Source organism: Lepisma saccharinum, chromosome 24 (assembly GCF_977018435.1).
Source record: "Lepisma saccharinum chromosome 24, izLepSacc3.1, whole genome shotgun sequence".
Taxonomy (NCBI): domain Eukaryota; kingdom Metazoa; phylum Arthropoda; class Insecta; order Zygentoma; family Lepismatidae; genus Lepisma; species Lepisma saccharinum.
The window spans coordinates 48,532,124-48,555,454 of NC_139252.1; the positions used below are offsets into that span (position 1 = coordinate 48,532,124).

General features: G+C 37.6%; 1 protein-coding gene across 3 annotated transcripts in view; it reads right to left on the minus strand.

Annotated features, from left to right (window-relative positions):
• Positions 1-12,961: 12,961 nt before the first annotated feature.
• The window catches only part of TBC1D16 (TBC1 domain family member 16), a 38,170-nt gene continuing 27,800 nt past the window's right edge, over positions 12,962-23,331 (minus strand). For all 3 annotated transcript variants that reach the window (XM_083110479.1, XM_083110478.1, XM_083110477.1), the window contains exons 11-14: positions 22,953-23,139; positions 20,286-20,392; positions 17,839-18,055; positions 12,962-14,555 (exon numbers count right to left, since the gene is read on the minus strand). In XM_083110479.1, the coding sequence (XP_082966605.1) occupies positions 14,382-14,555; positions 17,839-18,055; positions 20,286-20,392; positions 22,953-23,139 (685 nt within the window). In that variant the 3' untranslated portion in view covers positions 12,962-14,381. The remainder of the gene's footprint in view (positions 14,556-17,838; positions 18,056-20,285; positions 20,393-22,952; positions 23,140-23,331) is intronic.

The following is a 23,331-nucleotide window of genomic DNA, read 5'->3' on the forward strand; positions in this document are numbered from 1 at the left end:
CTTTTCAACCTGCCCTCGTACATGAAATAAATACAATAGAAGCAACACCACCAGAAGATGCACACCAAACAAGGAGCAATCAAAAATTAAAACATAACATTAAAAAATAATAAATGCTCAAATTCCATTTAATATATTTCACATGTTTACACTTCTTTATATGTTTACACTCTTCCATGAAGCAAAATCGTAACTATCATACTCTTAATCTACTCATATTTTTTTCAAAATAAACAATAACTTGGTTCTTACTCAACAATATTGCTTTCAACAATAGTTTATAGAATACAGTCCTTTTAGTTGTAGCAAGGAAATCCTGCAGTCTTTTACAGACATGTAATGAAACTGGCAATCAATCTTGAAACGAAAATGTAACATTTTTCATAATATATAGTATTATACATAGGCATATTCAGGGAGGTTGTATCCCCACTCGTTGCCTCAAGAACATTGAAAACACAGGATTGTGGAATAATAATGTATTAATAAGCAAAGAACGGTGGTATACATCCCCTTTTCAGAATACCAGGCAAGCCATTAATAGATATATAATAAATATAATTACAAAATAATTTACAGGTGAATAAAATTACTAACAAACACAAAAGCAACATTTTTTTTTTACAGAAAAGGTTTGTGAAGTCAGGAACGGGGCTTTCAATGAACATAACACATTGAAAAATCATTGTGCATAATGGAGTACATGAGAAAAATATCTAAACGCACAGCCATGTAAGTAGGCAGCTGGGCAGAATTGCGCTATAGTGGAACCACAAGGAAAGAAACCTGCGCAGACCCCATCGCGCTGGCGGGTGGGGGAAAAAGACAGGAGGAAGAAGCCTTCAGAGTCGCAAACGTCAGTGTTGCCAGACCTATTGATTTCTTGGTAGGATTCCATAATAAACTATTGCTATGGCACCTCCGACGGCCAGCTCAAAAACACGTTTCCTGCTCATCTTTACTTGAACATGGAGGGGAGATGTGGAGTGGAACTCCACTCAGCCCTGAAAAGTGCTGTTTGAACTGTGAAATTATGTCAAACGCTACTCAATTGTGCCAGGACATTATTTTATTACTTTTACTACATTACTATTTTTAGATGGCTGTATTTTATCCCACCCTAAACTCTATTTCTATTTTAGTTATTTTACGTCGCTTTTGTGCCTCTACGGGTAAGTACGACAATATGGATGAATGAAAAACTGATGAAATGGATGAAGTGACACAAACACAGTGAAACGTCCTTGCCTTACGAGGTAGAAACACTGACTTCGTAGCGTGGGCAAATTATGTTATACATGTATGTGTTTGTGGGTGTGTGTGTGTATTTCTAGCAGATGGGGAGGATGGGTGGCACCCTAGCATAAGCGTTGCTATCTTGAATTATTGAGGAAGACATGCTGTCTAATTCACCAAATATATTTCACATACGTAATGCATTTTTTCATTATGGTGCAGGACGCGTGCCCACCCCTATCGATAGCTGCACACGAACACCATCAGAAGGCAAATTGATTTGTTATTGTTAGCATTCGACTTGAAAGATTGTGGAAAATCGCTGACAACGAAAGGCGGCACGTTAGCTTCATCTGTGAACACAAGTTTCTACCATTTCCTGTCATAAAAATTCCTCGCGATAATAGAGGCATCCCAACCCCTTGTGTCGATGCTGAGAAAGGGCAAATTTGAGGGTGGTTTCCACGCACCCTCTAACCGGAAAATGCGGAAGAGATGAAAGATGTTGGTCGGTTCCTTCGGGCGGTTTACTTTCTTTTGTTTGAAACATGTCCACTCCTGAAATGGAGATCTTCGGTATATTTTCGCCAAACACAGGGTGCTGGGTTTAGCACCATTGTTACAAACAATGCGCGCCACTCCCCCTTGCCCCCCCCCCCCAGTGCGCACAACTATGCCGCCCTTCCCCCCCAAGAACGTCGTTCATCCTCTTCTATTAGATCATCGGATTTTGTAGCAGAACTTCTGGTTTCCAAGGAACAATCTCCCGAATTTTTCAAATCTGACCTGGCAACACTGCCCCGAACACCGATAACGGCAGTGAAGTTGCACGAACGCTTTGGACGGAAGGTTTTTTTCCTTGTGGTCGAGCTATAGTGCCACATATAGGAAAAGCAGAGTGGGGCAAAAGTTGCTGGTTCCCGTGTAGTGTGTGGCAACGTCAACCGGGCTGTGTTGCCTAGTTCGAGTGTCAGACCGACCTCTCACCGGGCCACTTTCCAGTCAACTTGAAAGTTCGTTACAGACCCCAGAAATGGAGTCCAACTTCTACACTTTGGACTGCTATTAAACCTCCAAACACATGGGGTTGTGTTCCGACATGGAAACAGTGGGAACTTCTGCCACCCACCTAATTTCACAGCCCTGCATTCAGTGACAGCATGATATTCATGTACATGAATAAAAACATTAACTTATTATGGTTACTAAGGAAGTGAAGTACAATTGTCCAGAAAACAGATGTAATTTTTGTTGAACACAATTTTCTATTCTCACACTAATATAAATCATTATACTTAATTTATAAACCAATTCTATTTTGGATTTCTGATAAAGTTGCATGTGGATCACTTGAATTGTTGGAATTCTACATGCACATACCACAAAAAGTATGCTTTATACATGATTCTCATGAATGCTGGAGTCACACACAGTGGAAAAATGAACCATTTGACAAAGTGGACTCCGAATTCTGCATGTCAGTACCTCGTAGAACAATACAGGGTGGTTACTCTAAGTGAGATTTCAGGCTGAAGCGATAGGAGACGAGTGACACGTGTTGCTTGGAAGTGAACCCTCGGTAATCAATGCAATCTTTCAAAGCGTGGTAAGCTACACATGTTGCTTGCGTGTCACTCCAACTGGGCTCTTTTCTCAATATCATGCATTGTGTGGTGAATAATTAGCTTTACTAGCCAGCAAGTAACAAGGAGGTTTCATACTGCATCACAACCACAAACTGCCCATCCCCCTACAGTCTGTAAAAATGCATTTACTGTATATGCATGACCAATAGACTGAGCTAACAGATGAGTACTATTGAGAAAATGGTAAAGCCCCAGTGATAAGCAAGAGAAGGATGCAGCTTTTCATGTCAGTCTGGTATGAAAAGTTATTTTTTTTTTCTGAAGGTTCATTTTCAAGTGACAAGGGTCACTTGCCACTTTGGTCTGAAAGTTTCCTAAGGTAAAAGGTAAAGTGTTCCCCTGTGCATAGCACCACGCCATGAAGGCGTATAGGGGGTGTGGGGGTAACGCCCCACACTTTCTTGATCCGGTCGTGAGTGGGGGTGATGTGATCAGCATCACGCCCCTGACCGCCTTTACCCCCCAGGGTTTCCCCCAGGTACCCATGTTATTCGACGCTGGGTGGGCGCCGGGGCCGCTTTCACCGTTAGAAAAGTTCCCGGATTTGAACCGGCCGGGGATCGAACCCGGGACCTTGAGCATGGTAGTCAGACGCGTTACCGACTGAGCCACCGCGGCCTCTGAAAGTTTCCTAAGACCAAGATAAAATTTAAGTATATTTTAATGTTTTCAAGGTGAAATTTCTAAAATTTCAAGGCTAAAAATGGAATGATGTATTTCGATATTATTTATACTAGTCTCATTTCCAACTGGCGGCTGGGAAACAGCAATCAACTGAATTTTCTTCCGACTGACATTGAGCATTTTCGAGTCGCAAGGCACCAAATGCTGTTAGCGGAATGAAACAGATGAGCATTGGATACACCACATGTTGCCAAACATACTGTAAAGTGAGAGAGTTCTACGAGAATGATATCGTCAGCACCGGAAATCAAGTGGGTGTTAATGCACACATGATCCTGCACCATGAAGTTTCCGGAACGACCACCCACAGGTCGGTATGCAACTGGCAAAAATAGAAGTACACTTTGTTGATTGATTTGCTTTATTTTACCTTGCTTTTTGTGCCACTTTTGGCTAATTTGCAAAGATGGGGATGAGTGATGACATGATGAAATTGATGAATACACACTCACAAACATCCATGCCCAGGCCGGGATTCGAACCTGGGACCCCTAGTGTCATGCAATGTGCTAACCACTCCACCATGGGGGCCGGCAGAAGTACACTTGGCTATGTTGCTTCGGGAGAGGGATATTACTTCTACAGCTTTTACTTCACGACTGAGTTTGTCACCCAGCCATACAGCCCTGAATACAATTGGGGAACAGATAGAGCCCGAAATAGCCATGAAGGCCAGCCACCAGCTGGAAATGCAAACAGTATAGTGCAAAAATATCAAGACAAGTTTTTTTTAACTGTATCCAGTGTGTCCAAAGCTACTAATGCAATATTGTTATGCTTTCTAAGGAATATAATTTAAGGTTCAGAAAATAACATCACAAAATCATGTAAACTTGCTTGGAAAAGATATTTTATTTAATTAGAGGAAGAACTGTTATGTGATAAATAAAAAAAAATAGGTCCCCTTCAATGCAAAGACCTAAGTTTGAAACTTACATTTCATGAATTTGAAAAGTGAAGTTTACAAAATAAATATTGTCAGGAGTTCCTTCCAACAATCGACGTAAGCACTAAAAAATCTTTGAATACATTATCACTTGTATCATCTACCTATCTACATTCTTGAAAATCTGGTTACTGGAAGCTTGCATTTTTGCACCAGTAATTCCCACATATATGTCATTTCAAAATTCAAGGATTTCTTGGTGAGTAGACCCCCATGCTTTCTAATTAAGCAACTCATTGTAAGTACGAAAGTTCCAGCACATGACTGCAATAAGAGATCTAATACTTTGACCTCAAGGGAAGGTTACCTTCAAAAGTACCACTCTAAATACTTTGGTATTTTTATTTTAGTTATTGGCTTTTCCATTGGGGTATGAGACAGGACAGGTAAATGTTTTTACCCAGGTTTTGAACCCTGGACCCAAATGCTAGTCTAAAGAATTTGGCACTAACACAATTGGTCTCAAAAAATTATCCATATTGTACTCGTGTTATTTTTTATCACAATGAAGAATGTAACCTGTTCCAGACACATGTTTTAACGTTACAATCTTTTAAGGAATGTTTTAATTTTGAGCAATGTTCTGAAAATACTATGAGCGTACAGATAAGAAATATTGCAATTATAACTATTAATAATTCAACTTTGCAGCAGATATATGAAGTAATTGAAAGAGAGGCAGTTTTCATTAATTTTTCTCCACTTCACAATGTTCTGATTATATCTTGACACACACACCCAAGTATATACAGGGTGTCTCATAAGTAATAGCGCAAACTGACACAGGTGAAAGTACACGATAATAGAAGCAAAAAAGTCTCAGTAAACATGGGTCTGCAAACGAGCCTTGTCGAGATAATTGCGAATGTGTGATTACAAGCCACCACTGACTTCATTGTTTGTAAACATCATCCTAGTTGGTAAAATGCTAATACTGTGTGTGAATGTGTGGTTACAAACAGTCATTGATTGCATTTTGTAAACACTCAGTGCCTTACTCCTTGCGTGGTCCGAGGTTTGCTCTTTGTTTACAAAACAGAACATTTCCGAGAGGTGGCGTTGCAATCAAACAGAACATTTCCAAGAGGTGGTACGGCTTGTAGCCACACATTCGCACACATTATTAGCATTTTACCAACTAAAACGAGGTTCACAAACAATGAAGTCAGTGGCGGCTTGTAATCACACATTCGCAATTATCTCGACAACGGCTCGTTTGCAGACCCATGTTTACTGAGACTTTTTTTGCTTCTATTATCGTGTACTTTCACCTGTGTCAGTTTGCACTATTACTTTTGAGACACCCTGTAAAGTGTAACAAAAATTAACTAAAATATCCTACCTTGGAACCCCATATATGGCCTTAACACAGATATACATTAAAAGCTTGCTTATCAGATATGATTTTTAGTGAATTTTAAAAATAACCAAAACATTTTTCAATCTCAATATTTAATAGCATGCACAAGCAATTCTGCATGATAGATAACATTGTATACATAAATGTACACTGTAATGTTATTAATAACATTATTTGGTTGTGGTTCAAATAGTGTTACATAGGGATGTGACGAAGCTGAAAATTTACCGATGCCGATGTACTCACCGATAATTTTTGGAACCGATACCGATGCCGATATTTAACCGATTCCGATACATAAGATTATTAAACAGAAATGGGATGTTATTTTCAGCATGACAAAAATAAAATTGCTATGTACATTTCTATTGCATATCATATGTATATACATATATATTCTCAAGAGATGCGAATGTACATTTGCATCTACAAAATGTTATGTGAACCTTTAAGAAGAACATGGATTCTCAAGAGATTAAACATTAGTACACAAGCAGTTCTTTGAAATGCAAAATGAATTCCTGTTCTGCCAGATTCAACTTCAGAAACACGAGATTTGGAAGCACTTCAGGAAGTAACCTACTTCTTCTCTTATCTCAAATCTGTTCAGCAACACTGAACACTCAATCACTGAATACTGATGCAGCAGGTATGCTCAAGTATTTTCTCAGCACTTGCTTCAGGTTTGAATATTCATTTTTGAATTTCCAAATACAACAGCAGATCCTGGTTCAGCAATGTACTCTTATATTTCTGATTTATAGTTAGGTTGATCCTCTGAATGAGTTTGCAATAATTTTATTACAAAAACTCTTCAATAATGACGAATCATAACCAAATTTTCAATAAATCTTACAAAACTAGAATATAAAACTTATTAGAAGGTAAAAACTCTAGTATAATCTGCACCGGTTTAAATATCGGATTTTTGCCGATTCCGATACCGATGCCGATGTGTCAATTTCGGCCGATTTTCATACATCTGTAATCGGCTTCGGCACATCCCTAGTGTTACATCTTTCTTCCAATCTTGGTAATTTTACATTACCTTTCTACCTCTCGAGTTATCATGACAATGAGATGAATGTGTGAGGGGGAGACCACCACAATGATACATTCATGCCTTAACCAAAGTTCGAACCTGGGTCCACTAGTTTTCTAGCACATTATGTTGACCACTCCACCACAGAGGTCAGCTATTGTTATATCTTTCCAACAGTAACTACTGCATATATCTTTACAATGCAATACCTGTAAGTGACAGTGCAATGCAGTGCTCTATTGTGTCATATTCACTACATTTTTTAATGCACAGGTAAGTACATGTTTAATATACTCCAGATTATCCAAAATGGGTATGACCCCATCAAATTCAGATAAACAAGCTTTTGTAATTATAAGTAATTAAGTACAACTTGTGTACCAAGTATGAAGTTGCTGAGGCTGTGGACCAATTCGAATGAATCATAGGTGAATGTATGATTATGTTTAAACAGAACTATCTTTGCAATGGCACAATCTGCTCAAATTCTAATATCCCAACAATTTTAAATTGCCACAATTTTTAAGCATCAGTACTGGCAAGAATATAAGATTATTGGGAACTAATACTAGTGTCTGTTCAAGGACGTATTTAGTGAAAATACACTTATTTAATATTTGTTGTATAATCAATGCTTATTTATTTCCTCCAAATTTATTGGAAACCAAGGATTATATTGGGATCGTAACTTTGTATGACAGTAGCAAAGAAGATTTATGCACATTACTACTTACAATAATATAATCATATAATTAATAAAATATTAATCATGAACTTTAATTTTCATCAACTGGATCTAACATTATTTTTTTTTGTTATTGAATAAATATTCAATTCTTCATGTATTACACATTAATTTCCTTAATTTTGGCGATCTAAACTATATGTAAGCTAGATAATGCTTTTATATCTATTCTTATATCATCTTTTTACCTACTCATGGAATAAAATTATATAAATTAATATATACAGGGTGTCCCAGAAGTCTTTCCCTGATTACAAACTTTATTCATATCCATTATATGCAATGTAGAGATGTGAAAGTGGTGCCAAAATGTTGGAAAACTAACCAAGTTTATTTGTTGCAGGTTTCAGTAATGTGGCTGTAGTGTAGCAGTGTCAGTGCCAAGGAATCCAGAAGTAATGCTCTTGACATCGGGTAGCATCTTTCCATACAATGTTTCTTGGACTTGACACAATTTGGGAATGAAGATAAATTCCATTTGTTAAATACCAACTTATTGATGGCAGATATTCTAGACGAAAGAATTCTGTACATCTGAAAGTTCCTCTGCACTGTTATTGGTGACTGGGTCTCGTGACACCAGAGGACATGCTGAGCTTTTTCCTGATTTGTGAACATTTCCGGTTTTCTGGGCACTGACACTGCTACACTACAGCCACGTTACTCAAAACCTGCAACAAAAAAACTTTGTTAGTTTTCCAACATTTTGGCACCACTTTCACATCTCTACTTTGCATATAGCGGATATGAATAAAGTTTGTAATCAGGGAAAGATTTCTGGGACACCCGGTATATTTAAATAATTTGATACAATTATTTTAATTTTAATATTACACACTTGGTTCGGACTCCCCCGAAATATATTTCTTAATACGTACCTGTGTCTGTTGTATCAACTTGGTTCTAAATAACATCTTACTTGGCAAACACTACTGTACATCTGATAGCTAAGTCAATTCATTACTTAACCAGAGTACAGTCCCTGCAGTAGATAAGAATTTCTCTTACCATTCTCAATCTTGTCTTGCATGTTCTCTGTCAAGGAGAGATGCAAATCTACTTGTAACTTCTAAGCACCGAGGCATTCAAAACAAAGCATTCATTTTTTTAATGGAGTCTGAATTTTTAAAAAAAATTAAAAAGTACATGCAGTCAATACAAAATAAAAATACTGTGGTTATTATTAACGCTGAGCCGATACTGTTGTATTGATTAGATTTTATTTACTGGTACTAACTGATACTTTTCCGGCATTACGGTCTTTCACAGGGTACACAAAAATGCCATGCCCCACTTTCACAATCTAATTATCCTGAAAGTTATGCAAAATTTGAAGATTTCAACTGTTTTGCACCAATACTGTGGGAAATACTGTGTTTTGTGATTGCAACACAGGTATTTTAATATCCTGATAAAAATTCTTGAATATTCTGAAGTAAAACTGGTAAATTGATACATACGTATATTGGAGTGGAATACTCAGCAATTAATATTAATCAATATTTTGAACAACTATCCGTTGTTACAATATGTTGATAAACTCTAGCAAATGAACTAATTTTGTTTTGCATTCATAAACATTATCTAGTAAAGAATATGAGTCAAGCTCACTTCAGTGTAGAAATAATACAAGGGTTGGATAAAAAGTAATGGCAACACTGGTATAATTGCTACTTGACTGTATTGGCAGAGGAGCACGTGTTACATTCCTTCAATGTAATCGCCCCCCCCCCCCCCCCCATCTCTACGACCTTCTGCCACACGTATGGAAGGCATCGTACACCGTCAGCACGTCCATCTCTGTTGATGTCCCGCAGTGACCACCCTATAGCACGTATGATGGCTTCGCGCGTGTCGTAGTGCTTCCTGCCCAGTGGTTCCTTCATTTTGGCAACAAGGTCGTAATCACACAGTCTCATACCGGTGAATACGGCGGATGTTCCAGTACCTCCCACTACCAGTTATTCAGGAGCGCAGTCACAGTGTTCACAGTGTGACACTTTGCATTGTCAAGCAGGATGATGGGACACCGTGCCAGAACGTGCCGTCGCTTCCTTCTTAATGCGAGACGAAGGTGGTGTTGCAAGAAGGTGCAGTAGTAGGCTGCGTTGACCGTCTGCCTAAGAGACGTTGTTCTTCTTGCCTAAACATATTGTTAGGGCGCTTGCACTCTCGTCCTCTGCTTCAGAGCACTGCTGTTTTTGACTGAATAACATACAATCGCACCCCACTCACTATACTTCCTCGTCTGACATTCCTTTATCATCCACGAAACGGTTGTGGCGCTCTGACTCGCCCCTTTCACGGGACAGCAGTGTTGCCATTACTTTTTATCCAACCCTTGTATATTCCATTATATTGTATTTGTATCAGAAGGGAGAAGAGAAGAATTGGGCTTTCATTATTAGATAATTCTCTTTGACTGAATTAGTCGTATTCACATAAATATATTCTGACATCACATGCTGTGCAGAACATGTTCATGTCAGACAGCAGGTACACAAGGGAAAACACTGTACACGTAGAAATAAAACCTTAAAAGTTCCCTTTCGTTGCTTCCTGTCAGTACTCCCAAGGAAACAATGGGGGTTAAAAAGAGGTGTGAGAAGTTAAAAACACAAAACCCAGTGAAACATTGAAACTTTCAGGTTTATTTTTGTGTGTTGTGTTTCCACTCATGTTCCTGCTCTCCGACAGGTAAGATGAACATGAATTGATCGTATTCAATTAACATCATTTCCCTACCCTCTATGTCAATGACGATAATGGCAAAACGATGAACGAACAAACACCATGGCCCGAAACTCAAACGCAGAATTTTTTGAGTCAACTTAGGAACCTTCAATGTGGTCAGCTACTGTCTGGCTTTGTATAACGATGAGCCAGACATCCACACATCAGCAAAATCATTGTATTGTAATTAAAAGTTTGATGTGTATTGTTCACATTTACTTATTTCCACACCAATAATATTTTCATATCCATTTTCACGTATAACAAAAGAAATACTGTACTTTCTTAAACACTGTTCTAGAGTCAATTTACATTCTTTAGCTTTAAAATAGTTTTTGTATTAATAATAATCCTGCTTTTATCCATAACAGTAGATTTGGCTGGTTTATTGTGAGCTTTAAATTCACTTTATACACAGATAAGCTACTCAGGACTGGACCTACAGTTTAAAGTTAAACCCTTATGTGCATCCACCAAGTATCAAACCTGGGACCTCTTGAATACAAGGCGATGACATTGCCACTATGCCATTGGGGAGGTACATGCAATAACTTGTATATATCTCTTAGATACTGGCCATTATTTAAAGTATAATTTTCATGCATAAAGAGCACAATGCTACTCACAGTCTACCATTCTTACTTTCTACTTCCTTTATTTTACGCTGCTTTTCTACCTCATGAGTTAATCGTGGCAATCAGGATGAATGATGAAATGGATGATGGAACACAAGGTTGATACATACATGCCTTATCCAGGGTTCAAACCTGGTACTTCTGGCTTCATAGCATATCAATTCTTTCCTAGTGACTACATCTCAATTGTTGCAGACTGCTCTAAAAATTCACTGAATCTGGATTCCAAAACAGATTGCTACAGTCAAAAGAACTTGGTATAGCCCCCCCCCCCCCCCCTAACCACAACTTTCACAAATTTCAACAATATTATTACACAACTCCTTGTACACAAACAAAATTTGACTGAAAACAACCTGGGAGGTATTGTATTATAGATAGATAATGCCCACATTTACACAAAAAATCCTCCCATAGTTTAGAATATGTTCTAACATACATTCATGAATAACGGTACAAAATATACATACATATATATTTTGAAATAAATAAAATATATGAATGAATAACAATGCAAAAAATGTACATGGTAACTTTCTGTGGAAAATAAAATCACAAATATGCAAATAATAATACTAATGCCCATAATTTGTATGTGGAGTGCAATGCAGTCACAATGGCAAGACCATTGCTGTATATTATTACGTATTACACAAAACACACAAGCTTTCTGGAAAATGAATACAAGAGAGCACGATAACAAATGAGAAATAACATATCACATCAAACAGCTTCAGGAAAATCATTGAAACTTATAGTTTTATTCAACATTTTGTAATATCAACAAATTTTAAAAATTCATATGAATTTAGGAGAATTTTTTAAAGTAAAAAAATCTATGTGAAACAAATAATGTATGCATCATAATACAAATAGGCTTTCCTAAATTGTGCACTGATATGCACTGTTCTCAGCTTACCAGTTAGATTCAATTGGCATTAGTGTCGAATGTTTGGAGCGCACAATGTGCTCTCATCATTAGGGAAATCTGATGAATCTGGCTGGTAACCCGAGAAAAAATTTCTGAATCACATCGCCAGGAAAGTTACAATTCCAACTGTTATCTATCTTAACAATATCCTCATGATTATGCACTTTAGACTTATATGTAGACACCACACTTGTAAAAACAAGTTCCAAAATGTTTTATTCTAGCTTGTGAAATTACAATTTTATGTTCCTGGATTTCAAATTTTCCAGATTTACATATATTTTTTTCCACGCTTTTGTTGTCCAATGAAGCAGTGTCCTCGTTCTGCATTATTTGATTTGATTTGTTATTTATTGTTGCTTTTCTTCCAGTTTTGGCTAACTGCGACAATAAGGATGAGTGATGAAGGGACACTCACAAAGAACACTCATGTCCAGGCTGGGATTCGAACCTCGGACCCCTGGCATCATAGCATATTTTTTCTGCTTTCCGATTTATTTATTTACAGTTCCTAAAAATGTATATTCAATATCTTCTAGCTTTCCTCTTTTCTTCTTAGCTAAGTCAGAATTGTTAATTTCAGCAGTCAATATGCTCTCACTGATGAGTGTTCCAGCTTCGAATCCTGGCCTCGACATGGTTGTTTCTTTGCGAGTGTTCCTTCACCATTTCATCATCAAATTTGACCAATACAAATACAACATTACTCATTTTTAGTTCTTTCTCCCTCAGGATATAAACAATTTTCTATTTTTCCAACTGTAAGTCAGAAAACTTTCCATACTCGCATTCTTCTGGCATGAGTACCGTCGTCTCTGCAAGGCTGCTAGTTGCCTCTGTTTCTCAATTCTATTTGTTTTTGTTATTGTTGTTTTAAGTCCACTTTATGCATAGAAAGGCTAATCGGGACTGGACCTACAGTTTAAAGTGGGATTTGAATCACTTTGTACCTCCAGCAGGTATCGAACCTGGGACCCTTTGATTACAAGGCGACAACGTGCCATTGGGGAGGCCCTCAATGAAAATTATGTGATGCACAGAATGCAGGACATTTATGATTCTTTTTTAAAATTATTCCCAAACATCAGAGGCCCAAAAACACGATATATCTTGGAAAAAGCAGATGTGTGGTATCCCTGAATTAAATACATTATACAGTGGAACCTCGAATTTATGTTTTTCAGAGACCAAGCTGAAAATCTTAAAATGCAGGAAAATATAAAATCAGGGTTCCAACATAATTATAAAATTAAAGTCAAGTGATAAGTGGAAGTTGTATGAACTAAAGCTCCTAGAACCTTTTTCCATATTGTTATTACCTAATGACTACTTGAATTATGCAAGTCTATGAAAATATTCAGAAACATTTTACATGTAAAAAGTACTTCATAAGCACATATTTGGAATAAGTGTCATTTCAGTGAAAATATTGAAACATTTTGCAACGACCCTGTAAGCCAGTCATGGCACCCCAGGGCACCATGGTGTACACTTTGGGAACCACCGTGCTAACCTCTCTGCCACAGGGACCGGCATCATCTAGAAAATTTTCAGTTTCTGATTGGAAGTCATTTAAGAATAATAAACCAGAAAGCTTGTATATTTTATGTAAATACAAATATAAATAAATTACAACTATATGCAAACAAACACGTATTATATTAAAAATGAAACCAGCCTTTATGGCAAGAGAAAACGACATTGCTAAAACACATTCACAGTAAGCGACTAGAAAAAATTCACTCATGAACAAGTATCAGTGGTGCACATCATTATAATGCAAACAATAGACTTCAGAGAGGCACAAGTATTTCACATGGTGAATGTAAATATATACAAAACAATATGTAAGAGAAATTAAAAACTACAATATATAATATATACTATAAGTTACATTATTACATTTCTGTAGGCTTACAAGCATAATGCAAAATGCAGTCTTCACTGCAGCTTATAATTTACACATCTGCCGTACTTTATTATAAAATAAAAACCTCTCTATTGTGTTTGACTGTGTAAAATAACTATATTCCCCCAAAATGCATAATTATTATTAAGTAGCAAACAATGTCAACATACTGGCCTAAATTCTGCAACCGTTCATTAATGACTAGGGAAATAATATGGCAAGACATGAAACGACATCCCGTTTCCTCCACACTGATCCCGTTATAGTTATACATAGAAAAATTCTATTTCATATCAATGTGGCACTGGGTTGCCTACGTTTTCCATAAAAACACCTAACAATTAAAAAAGTTTTGAGTCATGCTAAGCATAACAATTTATGGCACATGTGAAAAAACATTGTTATGTACTTTGACGTGCATACACCTTAAAAATATCACAGATTAAAAAAGGAAAAACGAAAACCTGTCATGAATAATCAGTGCTTCTATCCGAGACTAGAGGCGTGTGGAAATTCACTGTACTATTTCCCCACCCTTCGGGCATGGATTATCATCATGATTCCCACAGCACTCTATCACTGGTGCATGCTGGCTGTCCCACATCCCGGGACCACATATCTGGCACAGTCCGCTTAGGGTGCAGGGGATTCTAGGCATCTGACGAAACTGATGGAGCAGACCACGTGCCTGTTGGGAAAAAAAAAGGACCATCAGGCTTTACAAATCACACTCTGATGAATCTTGTTCTATTGCAAACTACTCCATGGTATGACATCCTTTTGAGAACCAGCATCTGCCAAACTGCTTTTCAATGATTGAAGGGTGGTTTGTGTTTATGCCACCTCCATTATGTTTTGCAACGAGAACCCATATGCTTTGTTCAGAAAATACTCCATGGAGATAATTTATGTACAATTTATTTACACACCTCCCCTTCTCCGTATATACATCGTTTCATTACAGCTTCAGTACAAATACGCTACAGGTTGCCTTTTGCTCCATTACAGAAGAATGAACTTTCCAGGACTTTGCTCTACGAGTGCACTCTCGCAGTTTAGCGTGTCAGTGTCCCTACGCAGTTCTCTCATTAAGTACTGTACATGTAATTCCAGCTACAAGTGCACTATTTACCTTAGCACTAACCTGCCCTCGTAGTTTATAACGCAGAGGTTCCTACATGTGACTATCGTAAGTGCAAACTATTTGCTCGGCGCTCTCCGACATTATGCTGGAATTGACTTCAACTCGAAATCGTATCAACCTCAAAGAACCTCTGTCGGTGTGTCTCTTTCTGTGTTTTGAAACAGTCTGAACCAGATAGTTATACCTCCATTAAAACCAGCCTGACCCCTCCCACTGGGGCGAAGGCCCTTTCGTTAACTTTTTAAACAAGACAGTCCTTGGGGGGGGGGGGGGGGAACTAACTGTTGAATACAAACATGTAAAATGTTACACATAAATTTTCCCATTTCACAATGTGCGTCAAAAACCACACAGCATTGGGGCATCAAATGCCATTGCTACTGTTTTCTGCTCTTTCAAGTCCTGATTCGACTATTATTGTTTCTATTTTTCTTGTATGAACATATTACTTGCATTGTAGAATTATTTCTCCTGTCTTTTTACAGTTTATACAAGCACATACACAATTTTTGATGTAGGGTTCTGGGAGAACACATGCTCCCTTCGTCAGACATTTACTCTTAGTTTCATTAATGTTATCGTTATGACAATGGAAAATATTTATTTATTTTGGGATTACTGCCCTTTGCAGTTTTCCCCATGGCAACTTGTTGAACATAATCTTTGATATCCCTTTTTTTCCTGTTTGCATTACACTGAAAAAAGTTAGTTATAGGTCCCGTGTTTACTGTATATCCCATGCCCTGAACCCATGTAGGGTTCTTTCCAAAAAAAATTCAAGGATACAAGCAGATGTTTTCTGTATTTCAACCTTACGTATTACCGACTCTCACCCCAACACACATACACATACACAAATACATTAACAACATAAAAGGTCTGTGCGATTCCATGTATCCAAAAATTCTAACTCAATTCAATTAAATGATATATATTATAAAATATTTCATTCAAGGTGTGAAGTTTACATTTGCCATTTCACATACTCAGACCCGAAATACATCTACAAACACAAGTCACAAATGTTACAGGATTTACAAATCTACGAAAAATAATTAATTTTGTAAGAATTTCACACTCAAATTTACATAATCAACTTCAATATATCTTATCTTGCACCAAACTTCCATCTGTAGATAGATCGTTGTGCAAAGGATGCTAACAGGGCAAACACATTAAGAGAATTCCATTTAATTTTCCAGATAGATTTATTTTCCTTCTTCAATAAAAATAAAAGCTAAAGTGTGAAAAACTTGCCTCAGGGAATTTATAAACAAGTATAAATTCAATGGAACTTGTTTTAATAAAAGTTGCAATTTTTCAAGTCTACGGACAAAAAATCACGAAGAATTCATGCATAATTCCCGGTAAGTAGAAACCCTGCATTTGCATGGGGTGTCTCAGAAATATTTTAGTTTTTAAAACTATTAAAATAAATACTTAAATTTTTTGTATAAAGATTAGGGATGGGCCGATATGAAATTTTGGCCGATACCGATAAAGTTCCGATATAAAATTTACCGATACCGATAACTGATATTCTACTGATCCGATATAAAATTAGAAATGGTCCTTGAAGAACCTGAAAGGTTCATTGACCTCCTTAATAAATGTATGTTTTGAGGTGACTGCAGTGAAAAAGAAATTAGACATTTACTTTTTTAGAAATTTGGGCATGGAGATTAACCATAAAAATTACAACAAAATGGCAGAATTTTCCACTAAATTATCAGATATTTATCAATATAACAGATAGGTAAAATAATCGGTAATTATACTGATACACCGATATGCCTATATCGGCCGATACCGATAGAGTACCGATTAATCGGTCCCATTCCTAATAAAGATACATTTATTACCAAAAGAAAGCTTAAACATTACATTTTTATTTGTTGTAAAGAGCATTGGACAAATGGTGACTGTTCATGTTTTCGCATTCAAATATTCTTGAACTAAAGTTTTCGATCACTCGCAGAAGCATTGCACGAGGAAGAGCATTGGTTTCATCTGTAATTCTTTGCTTCTCTCAAAGTTTGTGGCATTGGGGTGTATACCTTACTCTTAAGGTAACCCCATAAGAAAAAATCTGCTGGTGTTAAATCGAGACTTCTCGGTGGCCAGTTAATGTCCCCTCTGTGACGGATAACCCTTTTTGGGAATAACTGATGAAGAGCATTCAGTGATTCATTGGTGACGTGAGAAGTGTACTAACAATTTTGTATGGGTGGAAATGCATATCCTTCCGAATAATTACTGTCGACTTATGCAAATTTAAAGAAGCTGCATGCAGTCTTAACGATTGGCAAGGATCCTCAGCAACAGACTGGCACTCAAAGTTAAAGTTTCTGTTAGATCTTGATGACCTTGGACATCCCAGCGGTTTACTCGTCATAGTGCTTCCAGTGTTTTCAAACTTTCTCACCCAATATTTAATTAAATTTGCGCTTGGGACGTCTCTCATTCCTGCCACGTTGTAATTATGCTGCTACAAACGACGCACAACATAACAATCATTATTTTTATAAAACGCACGAACACAAAAAGCACATTGCTGCTGCATAAAGTGCTCCATGGCAACAAAATATTAACAATGTTGCCAAGTGTTTGCGATCTATCTCATTTCTCCGTAATGTGTGAATTGCCCCAGAGGGCAGATTCAAAAACCAAAATATTTCTGAGACACCCCTTATAATTAGTAAGGACGGCAATTGCTTCAGCTGCAATTTATTTGCTCTTGCATTTGGCTATACGATATAGCATTTTCTTCATTTCTTAATATGAAAAAACACCCGTGTGCCTGGAGGCCTAACAACCCAGTCCTTACCTTCCTGAGAATGAGCTCTCCATCCATGAACATAGCGAGGGAGCTAAAATGCAGGAGCATCTCGTCTGCTCTCAAATCCTGAGCAATGACATCATCTCCATAAACACAAATTATAGCTAAGCACAGGAACAAGTGAAAGTAGTCAGTCTGATAGTTCGCCCAGCAGGCCTCCCACATCTTCAAAGCTTCTGCTTCTGGAAATTCCCGTTTGAAACAGCTGCAGGAGGAAAATGTACTTCAAATAACAGTTTAATAGTTTAACCAATACTGATAATTAGACATGTACGAGGGGGTATCCAAAAGTTTTAATTATAATAAAGAAGTTATAGAGATATTTACATGAAACTTTTTGTGCATAATCAGTGTCATTGCCATGCATACTTGTGCAAATATCAAATCTTTGTCTAACGTAGTTTTCTTCCCAAAGGCTGTAGAAGACATCAATCTGCATGATGAACAAAATTGAAGCCCGAAGTGTCATAAAGTTCCTCCATTTGAAGGGCAACAACGCACGCCAAATCCACAACGAAATGAAAGCTGTATATGGGGATGAAAGCCCATCATATGACACGGTTGTGAGGTGGAAGAGGAACTTTCAAAGTGGTCACATGTCCCTGACAGACGAGCCACGAGCGGGTAGACCCTCAATCAAGGATGATCTTGCCATGGTGAAGAAAGTGGAGGCCGTTATCCTTGACGACAGAGGATCGACCATGGAAAGGGTGATGGCGGAGACTGAACTAAGTTACGGAAGTGTGTGGAGGATTATTCATGAGGAACTGCACATGAATAAGGTGTCTGGTACGCTGGGTACCTCGCTTGTTGACACCTCTTCAAAAGCAAACTCGCCACGACTTTTCCCAGCAGAATTTGACTGTTGGAGCGAAATGAAGACGATTTTTTTGCTTGTCTCGTCACTATGGACGAGTGCTGGGTATACCTCTACGATCCGGAGACCAAAGAAATGAGCAAGGAGTGGAAACATCCATCCTCCCCCCCTCCCAAGAATGCGAAGGTCCAGAAATCTGTCGGGAAGGTGATGCGGTCCGTTTTTTGGGATAGCCACGGGGTAATCTTAACAAATTACCTTCCGAAGGGCGAGACCCTCAACAGCGATTACTACTGCAACCTTCTGGAGAAACTGCGTGATGCATTGAAACAAAACCGTCGTGGCATGATCAGCAAAGGCATCCGTCTCCTGACCGACAATGTACGCGTCCATACGGCCCAAGCATCCGTTGTCGCCGCCCACCGGTTAGGCTATGAACTTTTGCAGCATCCACCTTATTCGCCTGATCTTGCACCAAGCGACTTCTTCCTCTTTCCCGAGATGAAGAAACCACTTCGTGGTCGGCGATTTGACGACAGAGAGGATGTCATTTTCGAAGTGGAACAGTGGTTTTCGAGCAAAGCGGAGGACTTCTACAAAGAGGGCTTAAAACAGGTGAAGAAACGCTGGCAAAAATGTGTGACTCTGCAGGGAGACTACGTGAAGAAGAACTAACTTTGACCACTGCAAGTGACTATTGTATGTTTTTTATTTCATGGTGATAATTAAAACTTTTGGATACCCCCTCGTATAGTTTTTGATGGAAACGCTGAATGTGAAATAACACACTGTAATGTTATTTTTTATGTTTTGAAAGGTGTGAGGTGCTTTTTCATAACATGTCTTGTCATGAAATTGATTATTAATAATATGTAGTCTAAAAGTAAGACTAGCTAATCTAGCTTCTAAACCGGTTTCCTGAGCCTGGGTCAGAACCCGGTTACTTTGAGAGTTGTTAGCCAATTTCAATTGTTCGACCTCCTTCTGCAAGGCATTAGGATGTATCTTCAACCAGTAAAATGTTATTACTGAATTCTTGTACTAATTTGCTCCTTTTCAAGGTGTCAGAAATTAACATTAAAATGTCTTTAGCATGTCAGTAAAGAGATCAAAGTGACGTCTAGGGAGAGAAGTTCGCATGCCATTGCGAAGATACATCGAAAAAACCTTCACCATTGCATTTCTCGTGAAATTCTAGCCTGATTTGATATATCATATCACCCCCTCCCATTTAAAATTCTGAAGCTGAATTCAAGATGGCGGACATCAAGATGGACACCAACCACGCGGGTGGCGTCAATGTGGTCCCTTGGCCTAGCAACGATTGGTCATCACCATTTCCACGGTGTGTGCTGCAGTGGCCTTGTATGGGGGTGTTAAGGGACTTATTGAGCCACCCTGTAGTAATCCTTTTCTTTTTTTTGTGTTTACCATTTTAATTATATTTCAATAATACGTTTTTCTCAGTTATACGTTTTTACCCTTCTGTCACCTATAAAACATATAAATGAGATTTCACTGTAACTAAATAATGCCATTCATTTCAACATAGAATTTTTTTTATTTGCCACTCCTAATCACGATGTATGTATTAACTATGTGCAGCATGACTACTTACAGCAAAATCCACCGATGGCAGAAGAGCAGTTCCATAGCATCTGTATGCTTTTCAAGGTGAGCATAGAAATGTGGCACTATTACCCTAATAAGTTCCCGAAGGTAAGTCTGAAAATCAAGAACAAATAATTACAGCTATTCTAAAGCAGCTACGGAAATATATTTCTGAAATTATCAAATTTGATGCACAAAGAAATAGCACGGAGGGAAAAACTGTTCCATTAAAAGAACTCCAATCTTGATCCAATGCTACACAATCTGGCTGGCTCACTAGATCATATGATAAAGGATTTCTACTAACAAGCAGTTTGTCATGTGGTTATTTCTAGCATAGGTGTAGCTTAGGACCTAACTTTTGGGAGAGGCAGAATCAAAGATTTTTCAAGCCCATAAAAATATCATTCATGGCCTTTTTTGATAAATAACTGTTACATTTGCAAAATCTTAAAAAATACTTCTTACTTTGTGCCTCAGGTTCGAGAAGGTTAACAAAACTACCATTAACTTACAAAATTTCATAAACCTGAGAAGAAAAAAAGAGGGGAGACAAGTACTCCTGCCAAGTTACGCCTATGATTTATAGTAAAAAAAATAAAGTGCTCCCCTGTGCTTTGCACCATGCCATGAAGGCATATAGGGAGTGTGGGGTTAGGGCCCCACAATTTCTTGATCTCGGCCTAAGCTGCCTTTACCCCCCAGAGTTTCCTCCAGGTAGCCACTTTATACGACACTGGGTGGGTGCCAGAGCCACCCCATGATTTATAGTATGAATTAGGGATGTGCTGATATGAAATTTTGGCCAATACTGACAAAGTACCGATATAAAATTTACCGATACCGATAACCAATATTCTACCGATCCGATATAAAATTAGAAATTGCCTTTGAAGAACCTGAAAGGTTCATTGACCTCCTTAAAAATGTGTGTTTCAGTGACTGCAGTGCAAGAGAAATTGCATGTTTAGACATTTACTTTTTTAGAAAGTAGAGCATGGAGATTATCCATAAAAATTACAACAAAATGACAAAATTTTGCACTAAATTATCAGATATTTATCGATATATCCGATCGGTAAAATAATCGGTAATTTTACCGATAAACCGATATGCCTATATCGGCCGATACCGATAGAGTACCGATTAATCGGTCCCATCCCTAGTATAAGTACAAAATTTAAAAGGATTAGTTAGGGTCTGAAAAATCTGACACTAGAATAAGGTATGTGTGGCTACTTTATTGGTAATCAACAGGGTAAGTAACGCAAATTAACCGTTTTAGAACGAATAATAAATTGCACAAACTATCTACCATACCTCAGTAAAATGCAATAGGCAAGTTGAATGATGGTATTCTGAACTTATGTGGTGTCCTACTAGGCCAGTAGTAAAATGAAAATTTCAAATATAAATGGAGGTCAAGTGACAACTCATTTGATATAGGTGGTAGTAGAGATGTGGTAGTAAATAAATACGGAGAAACTAGTTCTAACTTTTTCTGCAAAACTGTTTTTTGGCAGTCTATGAAAAACAGTTTTGCGGAAAAAGTGAGTACTAGTTTCTCTGTATTTATAGGTCTCTTAGTTGCAAACAACTTTTGTAGAAAACTTATTTTACTATGATATATTTGATTTTGCAAAAATGTATCGGGTAAGGCAGTCAAACAGGAAGATTTAAAAAAATCACAAAAATATAGAGAAAGCAAATATTAGTTAATTTTCTAACATAAATGAACTGTACATGAGTTGAAATTGCTAGTGTACCTGAAAAATGTTATTTTTTAAAAAATATTTTTTAATATGGTGTCAGAAAGATGGCATCCTTAGTTTTGCACACATTGTCGAAGACTCAGAGTAAATCCACCCATGACGTTATGCTGACATATTGGTAACCATTTTCCTGCCTGTCCTCGATGACTATGACCCAGATGAAGAAGCACTCTTCCAGCAAGATGGTGCAACTAGCCATACTGCTAGAGTGTCTATGGATGTGCTTAGACTCGCATTTTCTGGTCATCTCATCAGCAGATTCGGCAATATTCCGTGGCCTGCCCATTCACCCGATTTGCCAGCTCCTGATTTTTTCCTTTGGGATTACCTCAAATCCAAAGTATTCAAGGACAACCCTCCAAGAACCAGGGATGATTTGAAGGAGCGAATTCGGCAAGAGATCCACAACATTCCGTCGGAGATGCTACAAAGCATCATAAGCGGATTTACTCTGAGACTCCGACAATGTGTGCAACACCTAGGATGCCATCTTACTGACACAATATTAAAAAAAAAATAAACATTTTTCAGGTACACTAGTAATTTCAACTCAAGTACAGTACATTCATGTTGAAAAAATAACTAATATTTGCTCTCTCTATTTTTTGTGAATTTTTAAAATCTTCCCGTTTGATTGCCTCACCCTATATTTCAATGTATTCTAAAATTCAAAACGACTAATACTTTTATCTTTCAGTCTCAATGATTGCAGAAATGCAAGCTATGAAAATGGACGAATAGTTTTGGGGTGCACATTCAAATATGGTGGCCCACACAATTTGCTTGGAATCCCACGACCACTAAAAATTTTGGAAGTCCTTTCCAGACCTCATAAACAAACCAATATATCTACATTTGCTGGAAAAGTAATGATGAAAATACCCCTTTCATAAAATGCTCACCAGACTTCTATCCATGTCATTATCCCTTGGGGTGCAAACGAAAATGGCTTTCTGCATGAGTCCAACGAAACACCAGAACGCATCAGATTCATTCTGGATTTCAGCTAACACTGGAGCCAAAAGGTCTGACATGCCTTGGGTGTACCCGACATTTGGATTCTCAGCAGCATAGTTAAGTAGAATGTTTCTGTAATCAAAGACAGCATTTACAAAAATAAACAGTTACAGCAAAGGTGACATAATATCTTCTGAAATGCTTTTAAAAAGAAAAAAAATAGTGGTACGAAAGTATTTGGAATAGCCATTTACAACAGAACCAAAAAAAAATATTAAAAAATGTTTCAAGATATAAAGACTTATAAAATTTGTTTAACAGTGC